We start from the raw sequence: 25,901 nt of genomic DNA on the forward strand, positions 1-25,901 counted from the left end.
CTTTAGGTTTATAATCTACAAACTTCCTACAATTAAGAAAGAGTCGCAACTTCTGTGTTTTATAAAACTCAGCGATGTTTCCATGTAACTGATCCTATATTTGTACTTCAGGTTTATAATCTATAAACTTCCTACTATTGAGAAAGAGAGGAAAGGCAGCTATCTCTATGATGGAAAAGCTTATGCTTACTTCACTTCGAATGGACCGAAAGAATGGAGGCTATCTTCCTACAGCATTGAATCTAACGCATCCATGCTGGGAAAAACATGGCAAACTTATAGAGATGCAGCTAACACGGTATTTTGATTATATATGTCTGCAACTTTTCTTTTTCTTGTTTTTTTTCCAGAGAAGAGAAACATATCACTCCGCCTTTTCAATCTAACCTAGTTTTTATTCACAAATTTGACTTTACATACATTTAGATACGTTGGGAATGCTAATAAATGCCAGGAAATTTCAATCACTTTTTTACTTTCTCTTATATATAATATAGAGAAAGAATAATAATTGTCAAGAAATTCGAACTCCAGATTTTGACGAAACTCCGCGTTTTAGACCCCCCTGAGATCAAAAAACACATTTCTGTAAAATGTCCGTTTGTTTGAGACAAAGATAACTTAAAAACACTTGTGGTATACGATCTTTACACCTGATTTTCAGATGTACAAATTTTGAGTAAAATCTGTTCAGGGGAAGTTCATTTGTTCGGTTGTTCGAATATAAGTTAGCACGATACTTTCAAAACGAGGAGATCTAGATAGATAAGATTTGACATCTAAAATGTAGATACCTATCAAATTTGGAACCAAATCCATCCAGAGATTGACTGTCTGTTGGTCTGTTCTTTCAGAAACATGCAAACGCGATTATTCAAAAATGCAGTGATTTAAATGTGTCATTTCGTATGGAATTTTGCGCTGTTTTGCGTCAAACCTTTGCTTCAATCGATTGAGAAAAATGCGCAATTCGATATTTTTAGAAATTTTGACAAAATCAAAGAACATAATTCCAAAACACAATTTTGGTATTATGTCTTTTATAAATATGCTTGTGTGTGGACACGATAGTGTTTAAAACGCTTTAAACCAATGTGGATAAAATGTAGAATGTTATGCCAAATTTATACATTTTTTTTCAACAAATTTTGATCGAAATCCATTCAGAGGAAATCTGTCTGTCCGATTGCTCGAATATAAGTAAAATCGAACAGAGCTAGATTCATAAAGTATAATGTAAAGATTTAGTAACTAAAATGTGGATATGTGTCAAAGTTTGAATCAAATCGGTCTATCATCTATCGGTCTGTATTTTTGATAGCATGTAAATGTTATATCTTAAAATATGATTTAAATATACAAAATTTCGTATGCTATGTTATTACTAAGGCCGCGGTGGCCTGGTGGTAAGGTCTCGGCTTGTGAGCCGTAGGGTTTCAGGTTCGAGACCCGATTCCACCGAAGAATCGTCGTGTAAGGGGGTCTGTTGCACGTTAAATCCGTCATGACCAAACGTTGGTGTGGTGTGGAAGTTTGGAGAGAGGGGTGCCAGCTCAGGTGTCGTCCTCGTCATCTGACCTAGATTCAAAATGACGAGGTCCGTCCCAAAATAGCCCTAGTGTTGTTTTACAACGGGACGTTAATATAACTAAACCAAACTAAACTAGCTATGTTATTACTAATGTTATATGTCAAATTCATGTAAATTCGGGCGATAAAATTCATGTTTGGGTTTCCAGTACTTGTGTATTAAACGCATTCTGGCGATTGATCACCAAATAATTGCCAAAGAGCAATATTATTTGACTATTGCTTTCTAGTACAATTAAAACACTGCTCGTTTTAAACTACTAGATGATGCGTCTATTGTGATGAGTTATTATCCTATTTCCAATTCTCAAATTGTCAAAGTTTAATCAGAAAAAACGCACCTAAAATACGCATTTGATTTTCTGATATCTATGCATCCAACCGCATCCCAGCGATTATTCGTCGAAGACAGCACAATTATAATTCTTTCTCAAATATTGTTTGCAAAGTTTAAAATTTAGCATTTTGAGACATGCAGTTATTAATCTATACTTATAAATCTAAAGCTCAATGTGTGTGTGTGTGTTGGCGCTGTACGGGTCAGACCGTTCGACCTACAACTACCAAATTTGGCACGTATATACCTTGGGAGCCGGAAATGTGCACCTTGGAGTGATTTTTAATTAGAATTTTAATTAATTAAAAATTAAGTGAAATTTTAACGTTTTTTTCTCTATAACTTCCGAAAATATTACAGCACAAACTTGATTTTTACATCATATTGAAGATTAAAAAATTATCTTTTTAATGATACTAATGTTTTAACTAACAAATTAAATTTCTGTTTTTAACGAATTTCTTAAACAATAATTTAATCATATTTTTTAACAATTTATTTCGCAAAAAATAAAAATAAAATTTAACCTGCACGTGCACATTACGCGTGAATGGGAAAACATTAGCTTTTATCAACATGTTGACAAAAGCTGAAGTGAAAAAATAAATCAAATGTTATTGCAAATTAAATTAATTTTCAGAATATATATGTAAAAAATGAAATAAATATGAAATGAAAATAAAAATTGTAATTTGCTATCGCAAATTTCATGCTATCAGGTAAGAGCATTATTATTTTTTAAGTCATTGTTTGTCTTTCTTAATTTAAATCATTAACCAGTTTAAACCGGTTTGAAACAATCATGTGACTATCAGATTACGCGTGCGTCGATATTTAGAAAAATGATGGCTTTTTTTTCATCTCAAAATCGGTCGAGCTCCAAAACTTTTGCCTTAAAGCCATTTTTTTTTTTTTTTTTTTTTTTTTTTTTTTTTTTGCGAAAATACAGTTTAAACTGGTTTGAAATGATCACGTGATTATTGTATTACACAATCCTTAATTTTTAGAAAAGCAATTTTTATTATTATTATTATTTAAAAGTTTAAAAAAAGTTATTTTTTTATTATTATTATTTAAAAGTTTAAAAAAAGTTATTTTTTTATTATTATTATATATTTTTGTACCTTTCGATACTTCCACTCGATGTTTCGTATTGATTACCATTTTCTTCTTTCGGCTTCTTCGGACGATAACTTCTTACGACCCTGCCCTTTATTAGCGAGACAGGAGAATCGGGTACATGGTGGATATTCGTGCCAAGTTTTAACTTTTTGTTGGTGATAAGGCTCCAAATGTGACAACCTGATTAATTATTTTCTAATAACCCTAAAAGTGTAAAATCGATTCCTCAAAAGCGATAAATCGCCAATTTGCTGCCCGTGCATTTTGTGCCTTCAAAAGCCTCAAGTCGAAACAACATTATACTCTCACATGATAATATATTTTCTAAAAAATAAATATAATACAATACTTTTTATGATCTTTTACGATACGTTTAAATATTTACTTTATTAATTCAATAAATCAGCTTAATTTAAGGCAAACATGTTTTAATGTATATCCTGTAAATTCAGGGCTAATTTGTGAAGCTTTAATAATAGAGTTAAAATGCCTAAATGATGTCAATAATTATATTTTATGTAATTTAAGTCAATAAATGTTCTAATAAATTAAGAATGTTTAGCATTTATCTAAATACTCTACTCTGTGCATCATATTTAACAAAATATTTTTGAGACACTAATATTTTAAATAAAAAGAGTTGCGCTGCAATTAATTAAATCAATTACTAAAACTGACTGATTTATTGAAATTTGAACACCACTATTCAATAATAACGGGCTATTTAAGATCACTTCATCGAACCTCTCAAGTATGAACCCAAGGTTTCTCAAGACTGATTGGCTTAAGATTATGAAAATGATGATTGTTTAAAACTATTCCATTCAAAACTTCATAAAGCGATCAGATTTGATAGCAGAAGATATAAACGTACATTTATTTATTTAAAAGTTGAACTGTCAAGAATATTTCGCAGAATATGATTCCTTGGGACCAAAAGTCTGTATAAAATTTAGACTTCAAAAATTTTTGAAGTATTTTTATAGACGGAAACAAAATAAAATGTTTTTATGATACGGCATTTGAAAGTAAAACAAAAACTGAATTTCATGATGAATCTGAGAAAATTTTGTTGAATAATTCTTGAGATATTACATACTGTTACGAACCTGTGATGCTGCTTCCCAGCATAGTTGGTTCCATGGGAGGTCCCAGAGCTTGGCGATAAACTTGGCAAACATTTGGCGACTTGGCGACGAATTTGGTGACTTTGGCGCCAAAATAGATTGTACCCGGAACATCGAGAATTTTCCCGATCCGTCCAGTAGGAACCGAGTTACGCCTCGAACGTTCCTGATTGGTTGAGAGGCTTCTAGCCCCGCCTCCTGAGACCTATAAAAGGAAGCAGCCGCAGCTGCCAGAATAGTCGTGAACCAGATCGGAGAGAGCAGTCGGTAGCGTCCGAGTAGAGTCGTCGAGATCGACAGAGAGTAGAGTCGTCGTGAATTGAGTAGTAGTCGAGAGTCGCCGGGATCAACGGGGAAGAACGAGTCTTCCAGAGAGAGTAGTCGTGGACCAGTGGAGTCGAAGAGTAGTCGGAACCGATGATAAAGAACTGGCCTTCCAGAGATAAGCGGAGCAGCGACGGAGTGAAGCTAGTGCTGAACTAAGCTGTTGTCTGTTGTATGCTGCACGTCTCGGCTGAAGATAATCATCTTCTGTGCTGTATATAGTTGTCGTCTTTGTGCTTCCCTGTGTGTCTTCGTGTAAATAAACGTCGTTGTTTTATTTTCTACTGCCGCTTGCTGATTGAGCGTTCTTCACACCATATAACTTCCACTATCCAAACGAACCCTCGGGAAATTTCGTAACAATATGAAAGATATTATTTATTACACATAAGGTTTAAATGCTAAGTGACTCTATTTCCAGTACTCATATTTTTTAAAAAATGCCTTGTTTCAGTAAAAAAAGGTTTTTATTTTAATTGCAGTTTCATCATTTCCACTTTAATTTAAAATAGATGTTCTACGCGAGCTAACAGAAAATTAGAGAGATGCATAGTACATTATGACGGAAGGCCTTTATAATATTATGAGTGAATTATGTGACTATCAAAATTTGAAGCTTTAAAATATTTTGATGAAAAAGTATTAAAAGGTTACATAAAATATTTAATTATTAGAATTTTAACGGACATTAAGATTGGCGAACCGGCTAGTCGCCAAAGGCGGCTAGTAATACATAAGAACATTTATTAGAAAGTATGAGAAAATTTCGGTGAGACCGTTTCCACTTGTTTAGAGCCAACGCAGTTAATATCAACTTCTTTTGGATTTTGCATCTGATTCATAATCTAGAGAATATATTAATGAAATGATATGAAGTTCAGAATACTTGTTACTTGTTCAGAATACTTATACGTTAACTATATTGAAACAGCAGAAATATTTTAAAAAAACTTAGAAAATAGGATTAAAATAAAAAAAAATGCCTGTACGTTTCCATTGCCAAGATAGCGACAATTTCGCCAAACGTCAGATTTTAATCCTGTTAAATCTAATGCTAATTTTTTTGAAATATCGATTTAAAAAATTCGTCTTGGACAGTATGATTCGTTTAAGTCCAACGAAAATATTTATGGGTTAGAGAACTAATATTAAAAAGCGTTTATGCCGAATAAAGTAATTGATAAATATTTTAACATTTTTAAAGTAACAGAATTATTAAAGAAAACTTATAAAATTGGGCCATATTGAAAAATACAGTATGGTACTATGGTAAAAATTGCGATACGTTTTCTAGTTGTTATCAATTTTATAAATTACAACTTGAAAAAAATCCAACCTTGGTGGAAGTACCAGACTCTTAAATCTAACCAAAAATAATTATAGAACAGAAAACTGATACTTAAAGATATATAACATAGGTTCCCAAAGTGGTCCAGGTGGACCCTCAGGGGTCCATAGGAGACCACACGGGGGTCCACGTAGACGTGAAAAGAAAACAGGGGTTCACACGTTGTAAGTGGGGGTCCACGAAAAATTTTCTGGTTTTCATAATAAAGAACAAAAAATTTGGCTTGGATTTACCTATCAACGTAGGCAGGCAGCATCATTCACTAGGTAGGTACTCAAAAATATTCGAGACTCAGTTTAAACACAGAATTGAATAGAACAATAGATAATAGTACAAATGGAGAATAGTATGAAATTGCGAGAAAATTTTTGATAGCGTTTCCCTCGTCATAACTTGTCAAAAGAAGTTTTAGTGCCGTTACCAACCTGTTAAAAAAAAAAAAAAAAGGATTGAACATCACAACGGGGAGATTTGAGATTACTTCTTACAAAACTGAAGCCAAATATTGATAATTTGCTGTCAATTCATCAAGTACATCTGTCTCATTAAAAGTATGACTATTTTTTATTGTTGATTTACATTTCATTGTTGATTTTTTTTTGTCAATTGTTGAGTGTTTGTAATGATAAATGTTTATAATTTTGTATAACCACAAGTATTATTTTAATAAATAGGACACAAGAAAATGTGCTACTTTTTTTTCTTCTTAACAGCCCCAATTGAGGGTGATATTTTTTAGGAGTTTTGGGAATACAGTAGAAATGTAGCAGCAAGGGGTCTACCGAAAATAGTAAAACTTTGGAAGTGGTCCACGAGAAAAAAAATTTGGGAACCTCTGATATAAAACATACGAAATTATTCAGCCTATAGGTTGTCTGATGATTAATATTTCAATTTTTTTTTTTCTGTTACAGGGTTTGGATATTGCCTATTTATTTTATAATGATGAACCAGCCATGCATCATAAAGGAACAGCTGTTGGCCATTTAAAAGGTAATTTTTATAAAATTGTAATTGTATTGGATATATAGGTCCTATTAACAAAGATATTGTACTATATTCTCAAGATGTTGTTCAATGCTTTGAATGCAGCCAATGTTGGGAAGATATCTTAACAATGTTGTTCATCATTTTGTGTTAATAGGGGATTACCAATCTAATTGTGGCCCAACTAGGGATTGCAATACCGGTATACCGGGATACCGAATACCGGTATTTTGAGCCATTTGTACAATTTTGTAATACCGGTATTCACAAGTTTAAATACCGGTTTTTCGGTATTTACTAGAAATTTTTAAAATTGTCTCCACTATATGTTCAGGGATCGCGAACATAGCAACATAGTATACGTTTTTGTTTTTATGTCTCCATAACGGGCGAAATTAATTAGTTAAGTAATGGCTTAATTCATTGCTTAAATCTAAATTAACGAAACATGGGTTATCCCTGAAAGAAAATATTGTATCCATAACGACTGATGGAGCAACAATTATGAAAAAAGTTGGGAAGTTGATTGGTGCAAATCTACAGTTCTGCTATGCACATAGAATTAAATTAGGAGTAATAGATGTATTATACCAAAAAAATAATGAACAGAAGAATCCAAATACTGTGTATATAGAAATTTCAGATTCCAACTTTGAAAAGAGTAAGAGTGAGAGTGATAGTGACAATGAAGATAATGACAATGTAATTGTGGAAGAAGATATTGCTAATGAGGATGAAATATTAACCTATCAAGAATTGCTTCCTATAATTTATAAAGTTCTAAAAATTGTTAAGATATTTAAACGTTCCCCTATAAAAAGGATATTTTACTAAAATATATACTAACTGAAAATAAAATAGAATATATGTTAATATTAGATTTCAAAACATGTTGGAATACTTTACTCCTAATGATGGAACGATTTTTGAAACTGAGAAATCCAATCTAAAAAGCAATAATCGACTTAAACCTGTAAATTAATTTTTCAGATAGTGAATTCGACTTAATATCCAGAACTATATCAGCTCTACTTCCAATAAAACTGACTATTGAGGCATTGTGTCGGACAGATTCTAATTTATTAACAGCTAATGCAACAATAAATTTTATGTTGCAGTCACTGAAAGAACAGCACACATCACTATGTGAAGAATTATATATTACATTGAAAAATCGCACAGAAGAAAAGCATACCGAAATAGAAAATGTCTTACGGTATTTACATAATTATAATGATTTTAAAAATGAAAATGAAAAAGAAGAAAAGAAAATAACCAATTCAAATCTGATTAAGTTTAGAGTACATTTTCTTAAAATTTTTTACCCACAACCCTACCCACATTCAGAAGAATTCGGTTCAATTATCGAAGATTATGATATCAGTACTATCTATAATGAAAAGGAATTGTCTCTTCAACAAAAATTAGAATTAGAGATAAATAAAAAAATTTCAACGAACCAAAATACAGTACAGAAATCATCTATAACCAAAACCATCCGACGAGAAATCGGTTTATTTGAAGATGAGGGATTTAGAGGTAAATACTCGGAAAAAGTATATTGCGCATTGCTAACAGTACCTCCAACTAGCGTAGATGCCGAAAGAGCGTTTTCGACAGCTGGTAATTTTTTTACACAAAATTACTTTTCAGGCTTAATGACAGTACAATTGATGCATTATGTTTTTTAAGATCACATTTCAAAAAGTTGCAATTGTACCCCAGACTGAATAGTGATATTTACACTTTTTTGTGATTTAAATAAATAAGATGTTTCTTTACTTTTTTGTGATTATATACTGTTATAATTTATAAGTTACAAATTATTTTTTGTGATATTTACACTCTCTAACAAAATAAAACAAAGAAACACCTGCGTTTTCTTTCTTTTTCTAAAATTTCTAATACCGGTATTAAGATTTTAAAAATACCGAATACCGGTATTGAACTTTTGGTCCGGTATTGCAATCCCTAGGCCCAACCTATAATTTCTAAACTTTCAATGATATGCATATATTGCTAATCGAAAAATTCTCTAAATGATTCAAAGAATTATATTTCATTTTACTTGAGTCATTAAATAAACTGATGAAAGATTTATGATTCTTACAGTTTTATTCAGTTCTCCGGTTGTATTAGTAAAGTATTTCTGTCTCATTAATATTTTAAATAAAGAAACAAAAAATGTTTCATTGCTCTGCGAATGAAAATGATCCAATTATTAAGTTTTGAATATTAACATTTTCAAACAAATTTTAACTCTATCAATACGGAAAGGCTAACAAAGCTACGTCAGCCTGAGTCGTGCGGATATCATTGCGAAATCTCCCTCTCCCCATTCGTTAAGTATATTTGACTGAACACCCGTGGGGCGTGCTTTGTTCATTAGAGATGCTAGCCCAAATGGATTTATTTTTTTTAAAAAAAGGAATACTCAAAGGATGTCCAAGAATCTTTTAGCGTTATTAGCACATTTGCTTAGTATCTATCAGTGGAGACTTCTTTTGTATAACAAAAAATTACTTAGTAACTTTTGTATTTTAAGACATTCCTTAAAAACATGGGCTATCACTGTGGTTTCTGTGGTAGTGAGGAATTCTTATGTTTGAAAGAGAAACTTGGGATTTCTGTATTCTAAGGTACCTTACCTAAAATGATCTTAGAAATGAGAGGATTTAACCATTTCAATGACCGTACGGTGTTTCCTTAAAGCACCTGTTGATTGGTTAAGAATAATGAAACTCAAACTTCATAATTCAGTCAATTTTACTTGCCAAAGTGTGGTGCTTTTTTTTCATTTAAAATGTTAAGAATATTTTACTAAATATGGCCAAGGGCTGTATGAAAATTTAGACATCGTAATTTTACATCTTTAAAATTAATCTATTTAGAGAATTTGGAAATATATACACATCTGTAACGGTTTAATATTCAATTGGGCCACAGAAAGTGTATATCTTTTTTTTTGGTGTGATGTACAAAGAGAAATGCATATATATTTTTTAAAAAAAATCTTTGCTCAATAAAGCAATCTGTTTGTTAATTAAAATGTTTCCTTTTCATTTGTTTAGGTTATTTTGCATTTGATGACGATTCAGGAATTTGGATGGTTCACAGCATACCGAAATTTGGCGATGCGGAAAGATACAGCTATCCAAAAAGTGGTCTGCGCAATGGCCAAATGGCACTTTGCATGAACTATGACACTTCAGTTTTGAACGAGATATGTTAGTATACTCTAATATGAGTAAAGTATATGTTGGTATACTTTAATGTGAGCAACTGAAAATTATCATATACTTTTAATGATAATTTTCAGAGGCGTGGAGACGGTGGGGAAGCAAGAAAGGTGTCGGTATCAACCACTCTTATTTTTAGAGGTATGGATACCACACCTTTAGACATAAAATTTATCGGCTGCACTGAGACAAAGAGTAAATTTGAAGAGTAATTTATTTCTTTTTTTAAAACAAAATATAACAGTATATAAAGGTAAAAAGATTACCTATCAACCAAACAGAATTTTTGATATATGACCTTAGCGTTGCTAAGTTAGTATTGCCTAAGTATTGCATAGTTATTGCTACAGGGTGGACAAAAAGTCCGTAAAAAAGTCAAAAGTCCTGGATTAAAAGGACAAAAAGTCCTGGATCATAAAAGTCCGTAAAATCAGTTTGCAGGTATAGCATCGATAAGTCACGGATTTTCTTTAAGATAAGAAAAAAAAAATCAAAAACAGGTGATAGGTGGCGTTTTGTTCATAATTGAAAGAAAAGACATGCAAGTAATAAACATAATGTTACCAAATCATTTATTATAGGAATACGCATTTCACATGACCACTGCCACAGGTGATAACATATTGGTGATCGCGTAAACAACCGGCATTGCATGCCCAGTTGCATGCATGACAGCTCTCGGCAAATTCTATCTTTTAATTCCGATAGTTTGGATGGATAGAATCAATACACCCGGGATTTTAAATTTCCCCATACCAAAAATTTGCTAGTGTCAGATCTGGAGACAGAGGAGGCCATGGAATCTTGCAACGTCTACTAATAATTCTCTCTTCTCCAAGCGTCTGTACCAGGAATTCCTTGACTGGAATAGCGGATTATGACGCTAATGTTTCCATTTCGGATTCAACTCGTTCCGAACTTGTGTATCTTAGAATTGGTCACCCCGACCTTATACGATCCTTCAGCTGTCCAATTTCCTCAAATCTCTGAATAAACTGTATGAGGTCTGCTACTGTTAAAGGGCCTTTTCCTGTCTTCACATTTTTTTGAATTCGGAATTTACACTGTGCTGATTCCTGGATCATTTAAAACAGCTTCATCAACAAAGCTTTATCTTTCCCACTCAGCATCCTTGGTCACTTACATGGCATGTAACAGAGAACTAGTTCTGGAGCAAGAGCGTAAGTATTTATAGTCTCCTGTCTCATTTGCATATTTCGTTCATACCAGCGCCATCTGTCGGATGTTTTTTTTAATTCTTATATTAAAAAAACTCCCATGACCTGTCAATGCTAAACCAGCAAACCGTTTTTTACTTTGGTTATTTTTGCGGGTTTTATAAATTTTTAAAGTTTTTACGGACTTTTTGCCCACCCTGTATTTAGTATTGGCTATTTGACGGTACTCAGATGTATCGACTAATATTTTTCAATCAAACAGAATTCTTGGTATATGACCTTATATACTTTCATTGACAAATACGCTAAAATTATTTTTCATTTCAGGTCATCATCTCTTATATTGCAATCCGAAACGTTATGATTACAAAATAACTAATGACATGAGTGAAAGGCTTGACAGATACTCGAGAAGTTTATTTACAGAAAAACCTGCTTTTATAAAAAGAGGTGAGCTGATGAAGGAGACAATATTGGATAGTATAGGGAACACCCGGTTCGTTGCGTTTGCCAAAGACAATCAGTTGAGAGTTGGTAAGTTTGGATAGTTTCTGCTGCTATATTCGGTTTCGATTTTATAAATTTTATTATCTAAATTTAGAATATTTTTTCTAGATTAAGTTCATAAAATCCACTGTTTCCAAAATGATTCACACACACACACACACACACACACACACACACACACACACACACACACACACACACACACACACACACACACACACACACACACACACACACACACACACACACACACACACACACACACACACACACACACACACACACACACACACACACACACACACACACACACACACACACACACACACACACAAAAAGATATTTTTCCGTTTCTGAGGGCCGTTCGCGAAAGTTAAATTATTTTCGCCAAATAGCTAACAAAAAGAAATCGGCAACAGTTTGGCGACTTTTTTTTTGCGGTCCTCGGACACAGAAAAATATTATTATATTCCGAGAATCATTGGCGACATCTAAATTATTTTCGCCAAATCGGTAACAACAAAAAAAAAAAAAAAAAAAAAAAAAAAAAAAAAAAAAAATCGTTAAAAAATTGCCAACAGTTTCGCGATTTTTTACGACCTGCAGAAACGGAAAAGTAGCCGAAAAATATCTGGAGAATTATGGAAATAAAATAAAAATAACTATTTTCAATAATTTATACTTTTCTATGCTAAATAGTACTTTTAGTTAAAATAATTTATTTCAATACTGGGAGATTATTTCAACAAAGATGAATCTTAGTTCAAAATAATGATCCAACTCATCGAATATTTAGAAAGATTGAATACAATTTTCAACTAAATTTTACCATCCATAAAATGAGCGATAACATCACAGTATATATATATTTCAAACCTCTAAGGTACAGATACTACTCAAGCCATAACTTATAGAGGTATTTTGTGGCCTAGACGTGTAACCTTAAATTGGTTACTCCTACCAGCCCGAAGGCGCACGGAAAAATCTGAATGACCGGACCGTCGCAACAATAACTGTGATTGAGTCCTAAGGTTCATCACCGGCCACAGTACAACCCTTCCCTAAAGGATGGGAGGAGCCAGACCCTTACCTTTTTCTGAACCCACCAGGGTGGCGAGAACCAATCACCATGCCAGAAGCTTCTCATCCTCATTTACGAGGTGCCCCCCCCGGGGGGGGGGCGGCTTAGACAGTGTGCCCCTATTTTAATAAGATGGTGAATTTAGTTTTTCTTATCCACATATTTTAAACATGTCAGTGATTTATTTTAAGTAAATATTTTTAATTTTTTTTATTTAAGGAAATATATTTGTTTTAATCTGTTATAATTCCAAACTGCCCGGTATCCATGTTTGCCCACAATATTATTGAAGCAATGGTTAAGTGTTTATAAATAAATATTTTGATGGCCAGTGAAGCTCATGAAATATATAAGAATATGGGCAATTGTTTTGATTAAATGTTAATATTATCCACATTTTTTATCATTCCCGAAATTTTTATTTTTTACAAACTTATTTATTTGGCAATTAAGATAATAATTGCTGCCCCCTCTCAGCCTTGTGGCCCTAGGCAGCTGCCTAGTCTGCTCGTTTGGAAATCCGTCATTGACGACTTGACTTCAGGTACATGCATATGACGATTCATGATCAAAATCTGCCAAGAATCTTTAAGCTGTGCGCTTTAGCTTTGAAGATGGAGCATTAGTTGTGCCAATTAATGATTGTGTCTACATTTCAACGCAATGATGGAGCCATTTTATACTCAAGGAACATCAAAAGCGATACGCCAATTCCATTTTGAAATCCATTGTCTATTTTGAAGGAAGGAAGGAAGAAAGAACGATAAGTCATTTAAACAACGAATAGTAAAATGTCAGAAGAGATACATAAATACCTTAATCATGTGACTGTGGCGTCACTTGAAATGATTTCATTACAACCCGTTGTTGCTTAAGATGTCCGACTAGGTTGGAAACATAAATTTTGATAAAAATTCACATTTTTATTAATTAATTTATTTATTGCGGTTTCAAAATATAAGTAAGTTTCTGTCTCCAATATCTCCATTTCTCCGATATCTTCATTTTGTCTCTATGCTATTTAGAAGCCAACTTATAGCAAACTATTGACATGTAAGTGATGCTTATTTATGAGTATTTAAAAACTTTAAATGCCTTTTCTGAGAAACGACTTTTTTCGTAATTCTATTAAACGAGTATCACCATATCTCAAAAAAAAATCAAAAAATCCTAATGAATTTCATAATTAGCGCTCGTTATGTTATGCAAAATGCAATGATTTATGGATTTGATGTTGAATACTCTGGAAGTGGATTTATGATTGTTTAATGTAAATATTGTTGAAAAAAATTCTAAAATTTCATAAATAATTTCATATATTACACACGAAATTTTTATTTTTGAATAGAATTCTTAGATAATAGCTGGTTACATTCTAAGATTTAATTCACATGTAATGTTACAGAGAAAATTTAAAAACTGTAATAAATTTTTTTTTCTAGAACAATACTAGTTTTTGTAAATAAATGCTAAAATTTACATCAAAATAAGATTTTTACTCAAAAGTCATATACATATTTAAATAATTTAACTTTTATTCATCATTTTACCCATATATCAATAAAAAACATCACATAAATATTAAAATATACAGGGTGTCTCAAAAACCTTGGCCGCGGCTTTTATTCCTGAAATATTGATCGTAGACATATACTGTAAAATACAAAGTTGCATAAAAAAAGATGCAGATTGCTATGAAATCAATTGAAGTTTTCAGAGAATTAAAATTTAAAAAATTCTAAATTTAGATTTTGATACGGACCCCGTACAAAAAAATTCTCGACGAGTAAAATACGCCCCATTTTCTTATAAAGTCATGTACAAAATTTCAGAATTTTATCATGAAAACTCTCAAAGATATGTTAAAACAAAGTTGGTGAAGGGTTAATCACAAATTAAAATGCAAATGTTTACAGCTTCAGTGCAGATGACGCGACTCAGGAAGGCATCATAAGGAAATTAAATATGTTTCATATCTTTAGTTTTAAATACAAATTTTAAAATCTATGCTTCCTGAAAAAGACTTTAAAATTTTATATCATGAAGTACAGAATATAACTTAAAAATAGCACAGTCTGTGAACTTATAAAATATCTTATGAAATCTTTCATTAAAGTAATCTTTCCTTTAAGTTAGTATTTCTACACATTTTTAATACTTTTGAACCAATAAATAGTAAAATTACTATTTATTTATTCAATCATTGCTTTCTTTGGTAATTTGTGTACGACCTCTAAAACACGAACATCCGATATGATTTCTCTCTTTGCGAACTCGTATCCAGGCATTGAAAAGTGGTTTAAGTCATCATTTATGTAGTTTCATATCTTAGAGAGACTTTTTGTGATAAAATGCTGAAATTTCATACATAACCTTATTAGAGGATGCGGCGCATTTTACTCATATGAATTTTTTTGTGCGGGGTCCGTATAAAAATTTAAATTTTGTATTTTTTAAAGTTTAATCCCCTGAAAACTTTAATTGATTTCATAGCAATTTGCGTCTTTTTTTTACGCAACTTTGTAATTTACAGTATATGTCTATGATCAATATTTCAGGAATAAAAGCCGTGGCCAAAGTTTTTGTGACACCCTGTATATGTAAACATATTTCAGTGGATGCGTGGCCAAGACACTTTTGAATTTTTAAAACTTCGCTTTATTCCATCCTGGAGACATATTATGTACAAGAAGCGATGAGGAAACTGACGTCCGTTCACATCGCGATATAAGTGCGAAAGAGACCGAAACTTTTCCTTCAGTGATTTTATAATGAAATTTTTATAGGAATTTCTTTGTCACTTGTCGATTTAGGTTAAGGAATTTTAGATATCTTTAAAAGAATGTTACAAACTTTACGTATTTTTATCCCTTCACTTGGAGCATGAGAAAATGTTGATTTCAGCAGTTTCACAGAACGTATGCAAAATTAATTAAATAAAAAAAGTAGGAATTGAATCAGGAAACAAGAGAATTGAATCAAGAAACAAGAGAACATTTTAGAATAAAGTTAATACGGGCCAAATTAAGAAAAAAGTGTGGAAATTAATTAGAATTTAAATTAGATTTCAAAATATCACACACACACACACTATTTAAATCTCTTCTTTACCTAATCGGATACTTTAAGATACCTATGGACATGAGTTCAGACAGTCATGGCTGATTGCATGGAGGCTCAGAGAGACCGATGTTAATGTGGTGAAAGCTTATAAGTCAGTTAACAGCTACGCTACACGGGCAATTGCTTTTGTGTTGTGGTCATGTTACTGGGCTGCGAACCACAAGGTCCCAGGTTCTATCCCCGCGCATACCGATTCGCCACATTGGTGACCTCAGGCGACGAACTTTCAACCTTCGTACAGCTGTTGTGGCGCCCTCTACCCACTGCAAACCAAAGTCATCAGATTCACTTGACGCAGCAAACTAAAGTTGTCAGACTCACTTGACGCAGCAACAGCATCAGCAACCACACACGCTCGCCATAACTCTTGGCGCTACTCAAATGAGTGCAGGCACATTAGAATCAACAGCTAAAATACATCACCACTCAACAGTCATATCGTTCGTCTCACCTCCGACTCACTGGAGGGAGAGTCTGTGGTGAAAGCTTATAAGCCAGTTAACAGTTACGCTACACGGGTAATTGCTTTTGTATTGTGGTCATGTTACTGGGCTGCGAACCACAAGGTTCCAGGTTCTATCCCCGCGCATACCGATTCGCCACATTGGTGACCTCAGGCGACGAACTTTCAACCTTCGTACAGCTGTTGTGGCGCCCTCTACCCACTGCAAACCAAAGTCATCAGATTCACTTGACGCAGCAAACTAAAGTTGTCAGACTCACTTGACGCAGCAACAGCATCAGCAACCACACACGCTCGCCATAACTCTTGGCGCTACTCAAATGAGTGCAGGCACATTAGAATCAACAGCTAAAATACCTCACCACTCAACAGTCATATCGTTCGTCTCACCTCCGACTCACTGGAGGGAGAGTCTGTGGTGAAAGCTTATAAGCCAGTTAACAGTTACGCTACACGGGTAATTGCTTTTGTATTGTGGTCATGTTACTGGGCTGCGAACCACAAGGTTCCAGGTTCTATCCCCGCGCATACCGATTCGCCACATTGGTACCTCAGGCGACGAACTTTCAACCTTCGTACAGCTGTTGTGGCGCCCTCTACCCACTGCAAACCAAAGTCATCAGATTCACTTGACGCAGCAAACTAAAGTTGTCAGACTCACTTGACGCAGCAACAGCATCAGCAACCACACACGCTCGCCATAACTCTTGGCGCTACTCAAATGAGTGCAGGCACATTAGAATCAACAGCTAAAATACATCACCACTCAACAGTCATATCGTTCGTCTCACCTCCGACTCACTGGAGGGAGAGTCTGTGGTGAAAGCTTATAAGCCAGTTAACAGTTACGCTACACGGGTAATTGCTTTTGTATTGTGGTCATGTTACTGGGCTGCGAAACACAAGGTTCCAGGTTCTGTCCTCACTTATTACAATTCGCCACATTAACCAGGGCATATGATGGGCAAGACTTGTTTTCTTTCTACGTATACTCATTCAATTGATTGGAAAAACTTCGATATACAGTAGCGTTAAGGTTACTTTAGACAAAGTAAAATGGCAGTTGCTTTAAAATTCCTTTTTTTTAAATTTATATTTTAGATTTATACGAAGACATACTTGCACCTAATCTGGACACAAACCTGCTTGTTCAGTCCTGGCGCCTGGGGAGAGGAAATTTGGAACGTCCATCCATCCCGTTTGAGTATAGTGTAACAAATGTTGCTGCTATGAACATGACAGTAAGCAACAGAGAGAGAAGCATCTTCTTCATAGCTAAAGAAGATCACAGCAAGTGGGCGATATCCGCAGAGAGTCCATCAAGATGGGTATGCATTGCAGATCTGAACCGAATGGTAAGTTGAAGCTCTCTTATGTCTCTTAGCTTATATTGCTTTAACGACCGTTTCACTAGCAGCCTTTGACGAACAGTTCGTTAGCCCAATTCATCGATTTTCTTTGGTTTTAAATGATTAATTTGTTATTTGATAAGACTAAAAAACATGAATTCAGTCAGTATACTTAAACATGATTTCAGTCAGTATACTAAAACATGATTTCAGTCAGTATACTAAAACATGAATTCAGTCAGTATACTAAAGCACGAATTCAGTCAGCATACTAAAGCACGAATTCAGTCAGCATACTAAAGCACGAATTCAGTCAGTATACTAAAGCACGAATTCAGTCAGCATACTAAAGCACGAATTCAGTCAGCATACTAAAGCACGAATTCAGTCAGCATACTAAAGCACGAATTCAGTCAGCATACTAAAGCACGAATTCAGTCAGCATACTAAAGCACGAATTCAGTCAGCATACTAAAGCACGAATTCAGTCAGCATACTAAAGCACGAATTCAGTCAGCATACTAAAGCACGAATTCAGTCAGCATACTAAAGCACGAATTCAGTCAGCATACTAAAGCACGAATTCAGTCAGCATACTAAAGCACGAATTCAGTCAGCATACTAAAGCACGAATTCAGTCAGTGTACTAAAACACGAATTCAGTCAGTATACTAAAGCAGGAATTCAGTCAGTATACTACAAATTAAAATGCATCTATATTACGAAATAAAAGCGGAAGTGAAGATCTTACCTCTGAGTTAATGACTGATAAAAACACGCAATTGATTTTTTGAAGTATAGTTTGAATTCCTTCGTAGCATTTAAAAACATTTTTTCATATAATCCATCAAATTGAATTAAAAATATTTTTAAAGAGGAAATTGTGCATAAATAAAATTGATATCATTAAAAAGATCATTTTTTTTTTGTAAGATAATGGTTTTAGAAAACATAAATATCCATTTCCATTGGGAAGTCCTAAACGATACGGCTAAATTTAAAATGAATGTACGATCGCCAAAATTGAAATATCTTGAGGCTATTTCTCCAGTTTCTTTGCAATCTCTAAAAGCCATTTGTCACTATCTTTTGATACCCATTCAGAAAAACAGTTTTTTTGGCGAGTTTTTGAACATTGGCATGATTTCGATGTGCTTGTCGAGAAACCATTAATTAATCTGAAACCTTACCACGATTATTTATCTCGAGATAGTTAAGCCTATTTTTGCGCTCGCTTAAACTGCTTGTTTGATGTCCATTTCTTTATTTCATTTATATCTTCTTTCCTCTGACTGAATGTACTTTTTGGTGAGATGACGAAACATTTTCAGAATATTTCTAATAATATTTTGCTGTCTCATTAATTAACTGAGCGAAGCGTTGGATTTAATGCATCTGTAAAAGTATTCAAATATTCAATGAATGAAGAAGTCTGAAATTCGTACGATAGTTGTTTGATATTTGAATGTTGCCATACAATAAGTAATAAATGCGATTTCGGTGCCACATTTTCATTGGATTCTTCTTTCACTTCAAATGAAAGCAGCGAATTTGGCATTACTGTTCATGCGATGGAAGATGCCAATAACCAAAAGAATGCACTAATTTTGCATTAAAAATAGTGTAATTCTTCTTTTTTTACTTTTTCATATACGAAATATAGAGAAAGTATAATAATTGTCAAAAAAATTGGAACTCGGGATTTAAAAGAATACTTCCTGAGTTCGAAAAACCTTTTCTTGGAAATTATCCATCTGTCTGTGACAAAGATAATTCAAAAAGCATTGAGGCAGACGAATGAAATTTGGTGAACGGTCTTTACACCAAATTTGAAGTTTTCTATCAAATTGTGAGCAAACTCCGTTCAGAGAAAATCTGTCTGTCCAGTTGTTCAAATAAAGTTAATATGATAATTAAGAACGAAGAGAACTAGATAGATAAAAATTAGTGTACGCATTTAACATCTATAGTATAGACATCTATCATATTTTGAGCCTAATCCAATGAAGGTTCGACTGTTTGTCGGTCTATATTTTCAGAAACATATAAACACAATAGTTCAAAAGCACAATGAGCTAAATGTATTAAATTTGGTATGGAATTTTGTGACTACAATTGTGGTGTTTTAACAAATTTTTGTTCTAATCGATTAGAAAAAAGACAGTTTCGATTTTCCGAAGCTATTAACTGCATGTTAGTGCTTAATCGGCATTCTAGATTCAGTAAAAATGCTAAATTCATGCCAAAAGCTGATAATCCCTATTCGTAACTATTGTTTGCCAATGCCAGGCAAGGTGCTTGCTGGTTTAGCACATTTATTAGAAAGTATGAGAGTAAATGTTGGGGAGACTTGGGAGAGTAAAAATTGGGGAGTAAATGTTGGGATTTTTTAATGCAAAGAAGTATGTAAATGGCATAATACCCAAAAGTGTTTTCCCGATTCAAGGATGTCTACAATTTGGAGACAGAATCAAGAGAGGTTGAGCTTTTTTTTCTTTTCATTTTTTTTTTGACAAATATATTATTCTATGTATATTCCGTATACAAAAAAAAAAAAAAAAAAAAAAGTAAAAACGAAAATACAAAATATTATTGAATTTATTTAACAAGCTATAAATATATTTAACTATTCTGAAGTTTCGTTCAAGTAAATGAGATGGATTTTCCATTCTGTTTCTAAAATGTTTTTCTGTACTATGCAATTTATTCAAAATAAATGTTTTGTTGTGTTTATTTTAATGAATATACTAGAATCGAGCAGATACTGTTTCAATAAAAACTAAATATTTCAGACAAGCCAGAAGAAACGGGGAGGTGGTGCTGTTTGCATCCATTCCGGACCAATCTGGGAAGCTTTTAATAGTATCATAGATAAGGGAAAGAGGTAAATACTATCACATGCTTTTGCTACGAAATAGAGTAATTTAAAAAATATTCGTTTCATTCATTTTTCATTATTTATAACTGATGACTTTACAAAAGCCTTAATATTTTTTGGAGAAAATTTATCGTATTAACGACTGAAATGAACACTTGAATGAAAGAAAGGTCTTACTTGAGTATTTATTATGTGTTATTTATTTTATTTATTATGTTTATTTGTTTTTATTTATTTATTTATTTTATTATGTTTTTTTAATGCTTTATTTTATTATTTTTTTTATTATGTTTGCATATATTAAAGAGATCGTTAAATCTTTTTCTCCTCTATATAGGATTATTTTGAACCTATTCATATAAAATTTCATATGTAATAATTTGTAATTATTTAGAAATATTTAAAAGATGAAAATTTGAGAGTTACAATTGGAAAATTCGAAGATCATACAAATATAATTGTGACGCCTTATATCAATATACTTTCCATCTTTTATAAGTTATACCATTAAGGATATTTAAGGTACTTTATATACCTTCAAAATAAATGACATATTTTTCTTGAATATATATATATATATATATATATATATATATATATATATATATATATATATATATATTCAAGAAAAATATGTCATTTATTTTGAAGGTATATAAAAGATGGAAAGTATATACGGAAATATATATATATATATATATATATATATTTCCGTAGTACCATAAGAATTATAAGAGGAGGGAAAAAAAACCCTTTTAGTATTGATATAACAATAGTAAGCTTATATTTCTGGATTAATTAAAAATTCTGACTTTTTAGAGTCTCAAGACTGAGAAGAAAGAAGAAGAAGAAGATGTTCTCCGAGAAGCCCTTATTGGTGTAACCAAATAAGATTTTGATTGAAAAAATAATAGTACTGAGTTACTCTTAACAGAAAAGAAAACCATAATCCTGTCAGTGACAATCGTTAAGAATTCTTCATTTGCAAAATGTAACACATTTAATTGATATTAAACATTTTAAATTAATTTTAAAATTTTGTTCAATTTTCTTTCAAATGAAAATATTTGCTTAATTTTGCTAAGTTGTTCGATATTAGATGACGCATTCATAATTCCACATCAAATATTTTGTTGCTTTCATGCTTTGGTGGCACCACGAGCTTCGTAGATTAAAAAAACAAGAAGATTATTAAAAAAATAATTAGAAATAGGGAACTAGAATGTGACAATAACTTTATTTTATGTTTGTAAAAAATTAAATAAATAACAAAACTGAATTTTATGAATGTTGTCATACAATACAGAAGAAACGGATAACAAGAAGCTGCATATTTCCAAAGAATGTTTTAGCTCATCCAAGAACAAAACAGTCTACACGTTGACCTTCAGTGGATTTCTCACCTTCAAAAATAGAAAAATAAATAACATATTCAATCAGCAGACGATACGAACACTGATTATTTTTAGAAAATTCATAAGCAAGCATACACAATTTTTAATGATTAAAATAAAATGAAATGAGACCATGTTATGCTGTTTTTTTTTTGTTTGTTTTCTTATTGATAATAATGCGTTTCTTTTATTTATTTAGTGAAATAACAATAAGGGTTGACAATATTTTTTAAAGAAATATTTAGCCTAGATTAAAAATAAGCCGAAAAAAAAAGGGTGTAAAAATGAAAAAAAAAAAAAAATTATAATTTAGCAAGAAATAATTTTAAAAATATTTAAAGACGCTCTTATGAATGGCTCTAAAAAGTAGGAAATAATGCTTAATTAAAAATATGAAGCCATGATAGATATTCATAGGTAAAAGTAAAATGGAATTTATAACATATTTTTGATTTTTAACGAATGCACGTGTTTGTAATTATCTTTAATTTATTACTCTAAAGATTTAATTCTTCAATCATTCTCTAAACAAAAATATTCTTGTTTACCGAATGTAAATATTCGTTTTTATTAAATGAAAGATGCAAAATAATTTTTTTAAAAAATCAAAGGTTGCATACTAAAAAACATTTTTCATTTTAAGACAAGGTTGCCGTTTCAGGAAAAACAAACTTTCAAAACTTAAATAATATAAGTAGACATTACAATTACAAAATGTGTAATAGAAAGAAAATACTCATAGAATCACCATTGAATGTTACTTAATATTTCAAATTTCTTCGTTATGAAAATGCAAAGGTAAAATATTAAATTCATAGTATTTTTCAGTGTGTTAAAGCATTCCTTTTCAACCTGTTGATAATCATTTGTGGCTTAATTTGGTATCATTATGGCTAACAGTTGCTCTATCGATTGAGCTACTGCCTGTTGATTTCAATTTTTATTACAAACTGCTAAAACTCTATTTAAAGTATTAAAAATTAATTAAATTTAATAATTAATGAATTAATATTTGAAAAAATTGTATTAACATCAAGTGTCATCTATTACAAGTTTTAAAAAATGTATTTGAACTTGAGTGGATGAATAAAAAGTATTTTATTTACGGTTGAAAATTTGAACAAGATATATATATAGGGAAAGTGTGACTTAATAGTAGGAATTGAAAAAAGGTTTCTATTTCTATAATTTATCTTTGTATTTATCTCAAACATTTTGGTATTTACACATAGTAAACCAAATTGGTAAACATGTTTATTGACTAACTCACCGTAACTAAATCACCTCAATCGGAAAAAAAGCCAAAATACTCCAAATTATTCACAGAACTAAATATTTTGACAAAAATAAATAAATCATTACCTTTATCCTTTTTATCTGCATCCTCTTCACGAGCAATTGCAGCAGCTATTAACAAAAAAAAAAAAAAAAAAAAAACAATTTTAAAGAATCACAAAAATTGAGACAAAAAATTTATACAACAGCAATAGATTTTGTAAAAATTCACAAATAAATAAGCATTTTTATATCAATTTCTTTAAACACTTGTCAATGTTTTTATGCAGTTTAATAATTATTATATTGCATAATACGGGGCGATTAATGAATGCCAACACAAAGCACACTTTTAAATATTATAATAATGTAATTCGTTTTCAATATCAATGGAACAGAAAACGTAAAATTCCACTGCATTCTGTGTCGCAGCAAAAAGCTGCATTTGGTCAGAGGAGAAAGAAATAAACGATGCAACAAAGCAACAACCTTCCAGTGAAAAAAAAAAAAGTGCTGAAAGCATGGAAAATTACTGCATAGCACATTGAGAAGCATCATCTTAATAAGGCAGTCACCATGCTTGATACAAGTTAATTTACTGATAATGCAGTGTCTCATTTCCGATAAATTTTGAATAGTAGACAAAGAAAAGAAAATGCCTTTAGATAGTTTTCTTGTAAAAAAATCGTGTTACGAAGAATGAATTGCATAATTATAAATTTGTTGGAGTATTTTTTTTTTTCATCTTCAGCCTCGTTTGAGAGTTAAAAAAAAGGGGAAAAAAATCTTCCCACCATGGTTTTTATTGCCATAAGCCGAAGCATCGTTTCTTCTTTCTTTGAATTTGAAATAAATATCAGACCGAACAAATCTGATCTTTCCATATAATTAAAGATTTTGCGAATATTTAAATATAATATTATACCAATTAACACAATGAAGAAGTATGAATCAAAACTAAGTTTACATACATATCCCTATCAATACAAAATGCCGAATAACCTTGTTCGATATCTTCCCGACATTGGTTAGCATTCAGAACATTGAACCACATCGTGGGAAAATCATACAATATCTTGTGTTAATAGAAATGACAAACTTTTACTTTGTGCAATTTTTTTTAAACATATATGAAATGAACTAAAGATACATATCTCGTCATTTGTAGACTATAAACTCACCTTCCTCTCCTTCTCTCTCTTCGTATAACTGTTGAAAATGTTCAGCAGCAAAACTAAGTATGTCCTTTGGCTGGTTTTTGATTACAGCATAACTGAGACTGTGAAGAAGTTTCGGAAGGTCTTCTGGTATCACTGGACGAGGCCTAGTTAAGGACATATCTATAAATTAAAAAAAGAAGCCATTGTGATATTATAAGACAATTTTATGCTTATAACTTACACTTAAAACTGTTTATATAAGGGTTAAAATTAAAACCAATAAAAAAATTTAGCTCGCTTTGATGAGAGAAAAGGAGGAGAAAAAAGAAGAGGCTTACGATTTTCATTGCTTAAGAAACATTACAAGACTTGACCCATCCCTGGCTGCCTACCTGATGTATCTACTAAATCAATTCGAAAGAAAATAAAAAGCAAGAAAAATAAATATTTATGTTATAAATTATGAAGCTTTCTTGAAATTATATATTCAAAAGAAATAATAATTTTTAAAAGTGTATTGTATGTACATTTTTTTAAGCTTTTAATTTTCTTCAAAAATATTTAGCAAAGATCGATTTACAATAAAATGTTTCTTTAAGATGTTCTTATTAATACTTTGGATCAGATTTTATATCTAGTAAATTTATTCAAATTTTAAGCACTATAACTGGCATGAAGAAAAAATGTGCATCATTTGCAAATACCTATATAAAAAATAAGTCAAAAAACATTTTCCACTTGATAAAAAATAAATTTTATTTATTCAATTTTTACTACTTTTAAAGAAAGAGGGCTGCTAATTTTAAGTGAATTTCGGGTGTACTAGAGTATATCACTAGATATTACATTTTTAAAAATTCCTTTTAAATAATTATCAATAAAATATCTTTCTCTGAAGATCAAGAAAATATTTTCACATTTCTTATATATTAATTTTATAAATTTACAAATTATTTCACTTAATGATAGAGCATTGTATAATTATTCCTCTAAAAGCAAATTGTGAGAGCATAGTTTTTACATTTATAGATGAAATAAATTGATAAAAACCTTTTTTTCTTCTTACTTCTCTTCGTTGACTCGGTTGATTTTTGCAGTTTTCTAATCAATGACGGAGCAACAATTCATTAGAAAAATCTCAGAGAAACACTTCTCTTATATTCGCCAATACTAATGACGAGCATAAATTTACTGATACTGAGAAATGTATGGCTTCAGTGGTTGCTAAGCAACATTGGACGGTTTTCTTTTAATTAAGACAGTTAAATGAAATTTCCAAATTTTGTCTGGAAATTTTCATAACACAAATTTGCAGAGACTTTTAAGCTGAATTACCTTAATTTAGGTTACGTGCATCAATTTTCCAACTAATTTACATGGATAACCTATTATCGTGCAACTCCAGTGTACATAGCAATC

The 25,901-nt window shown here is 31.7% G+C and overlaps 2 protein-coding genes across 3 annotated transcripts; one reads left to right on the plus strand and one right to left on the minus strand.

The window, feature by feature from the left end:
• Positions 1-234: 234 nt before the first annotated feature.
• On the plus strand, positions 235-21,605 carry LOC129973005 (deoxyribonuclease-2-like). The gene is made up of 7 exons (XM_056087343.1): positions 235-298; positions 6,763-6,841; positions 9,907-10,062; positions 11,580-11,786; positions 17,528-17,781; positions 20,568-20,659; positions 21,473-21,605. The coding sequence occupies exons 1-7, from the start codon at positions 254-256 to the stop codon at positions 21,534-21,536; spliced, it is 897 nt and encodes a 298-aa protein (XP_055943318.1). The 5' UTR covers positions 235-253; the 3' UTR covers positions 21,537-21,605.
• Positions 21,606-21,908: 303 nt separating this feature from the next.
• Positions 21,909-25,678, minus strand: LOC129972990 (cAMP-dependent protein kinase type II-beta regulatory subunit-like). Of its 2 annotated transcripts, none has more exons than XM_056087325.1 (4): positions 25,549-25,678; positions 24,504-24,662; positions 23,410-23,454; positions 21,909-22,056 (listed from the first exon to the last, which is right to left on the minus strand). In XM_056087325.1, the coding sequence occupies exons 2-4, from the start codon at positions 24,658-24,660 to the stop codon at positions 22,007-22,009; spliced, it is 252 nt and encodes an 83-aa protein (XP_055943300.1). In that variant the 5' UTR covers positions 24,661-24,662; positions 25,549-25,678; the 3' UTR covers positions 21,909-22,006. The 2 variants fall into 2 exon arrangements, with proteins under 2 accessions (XP_055943300.1, XP_055943299.1); XM_056087324.1 differs by having other exon boundaries at positions 25,533-25,678.
• Between the last annotated feature and the right edge of the window lie 223 nt (positions 25,679-25,901).

The sequence above is a fragment of the Argiope bruennichi genome, chromosome 6, assembly GCF_947563725.1.
Source record: "Argiope bruennichi chromosome 6, qqArgBrue1.1, whole genome shotgun sequence".
Lineage (NCBI taxonomy): Eukaryota > Metazoa > Arthropoda > Arachnida > Araneae > Araneidae > Argiope > Argiope bruennichi.

Bases quoted from the DNA above. Each gene is read 5' to 3' on its own strand.
- LOC129973005 (XM_056087343.1), top strand. From the start codon at position 254: ATGCTGGGAAAAACATGGCAAACTTATAGAGATGCAGCTAACACG. The intron at 299-6,762 runs GTATTTTGATTA...TTTCTGTTACAG, and splicing joins ATAGAGATGCAGCTAACACG to GGTTTGGATATTGCCTATTT. The intron at 10,063-11,579 runs GTTAGTATACTC...TTTTCATTTCAG, and splicing joins TTCAGTTTTGAACGAGATAT to GTCATCATCTCTTATATTGC.
- LOC129972990 (XM_056087325.1), bottom strand. From the start codon at position 24,660: ATGTCCTTAACTAGGCCTCGTCCAGTGATACCAGAAGACCTTCCGAAA. The intron at 23,455-24,503 runs GTGAGTTTATAG...TTTTGTTAATAG, and splicing joins AGAGAGAGAAGGAGAGGAAG to CTGCTGCAATTGCTCGTGAA. The intron at 22,057-23,409 runs GTAATGATTTAT...CTATTTTTGAAG, and splicing joins TGCAGATAAAAAGGATAAAG to GTGAGAAATCCACTGAAGGT.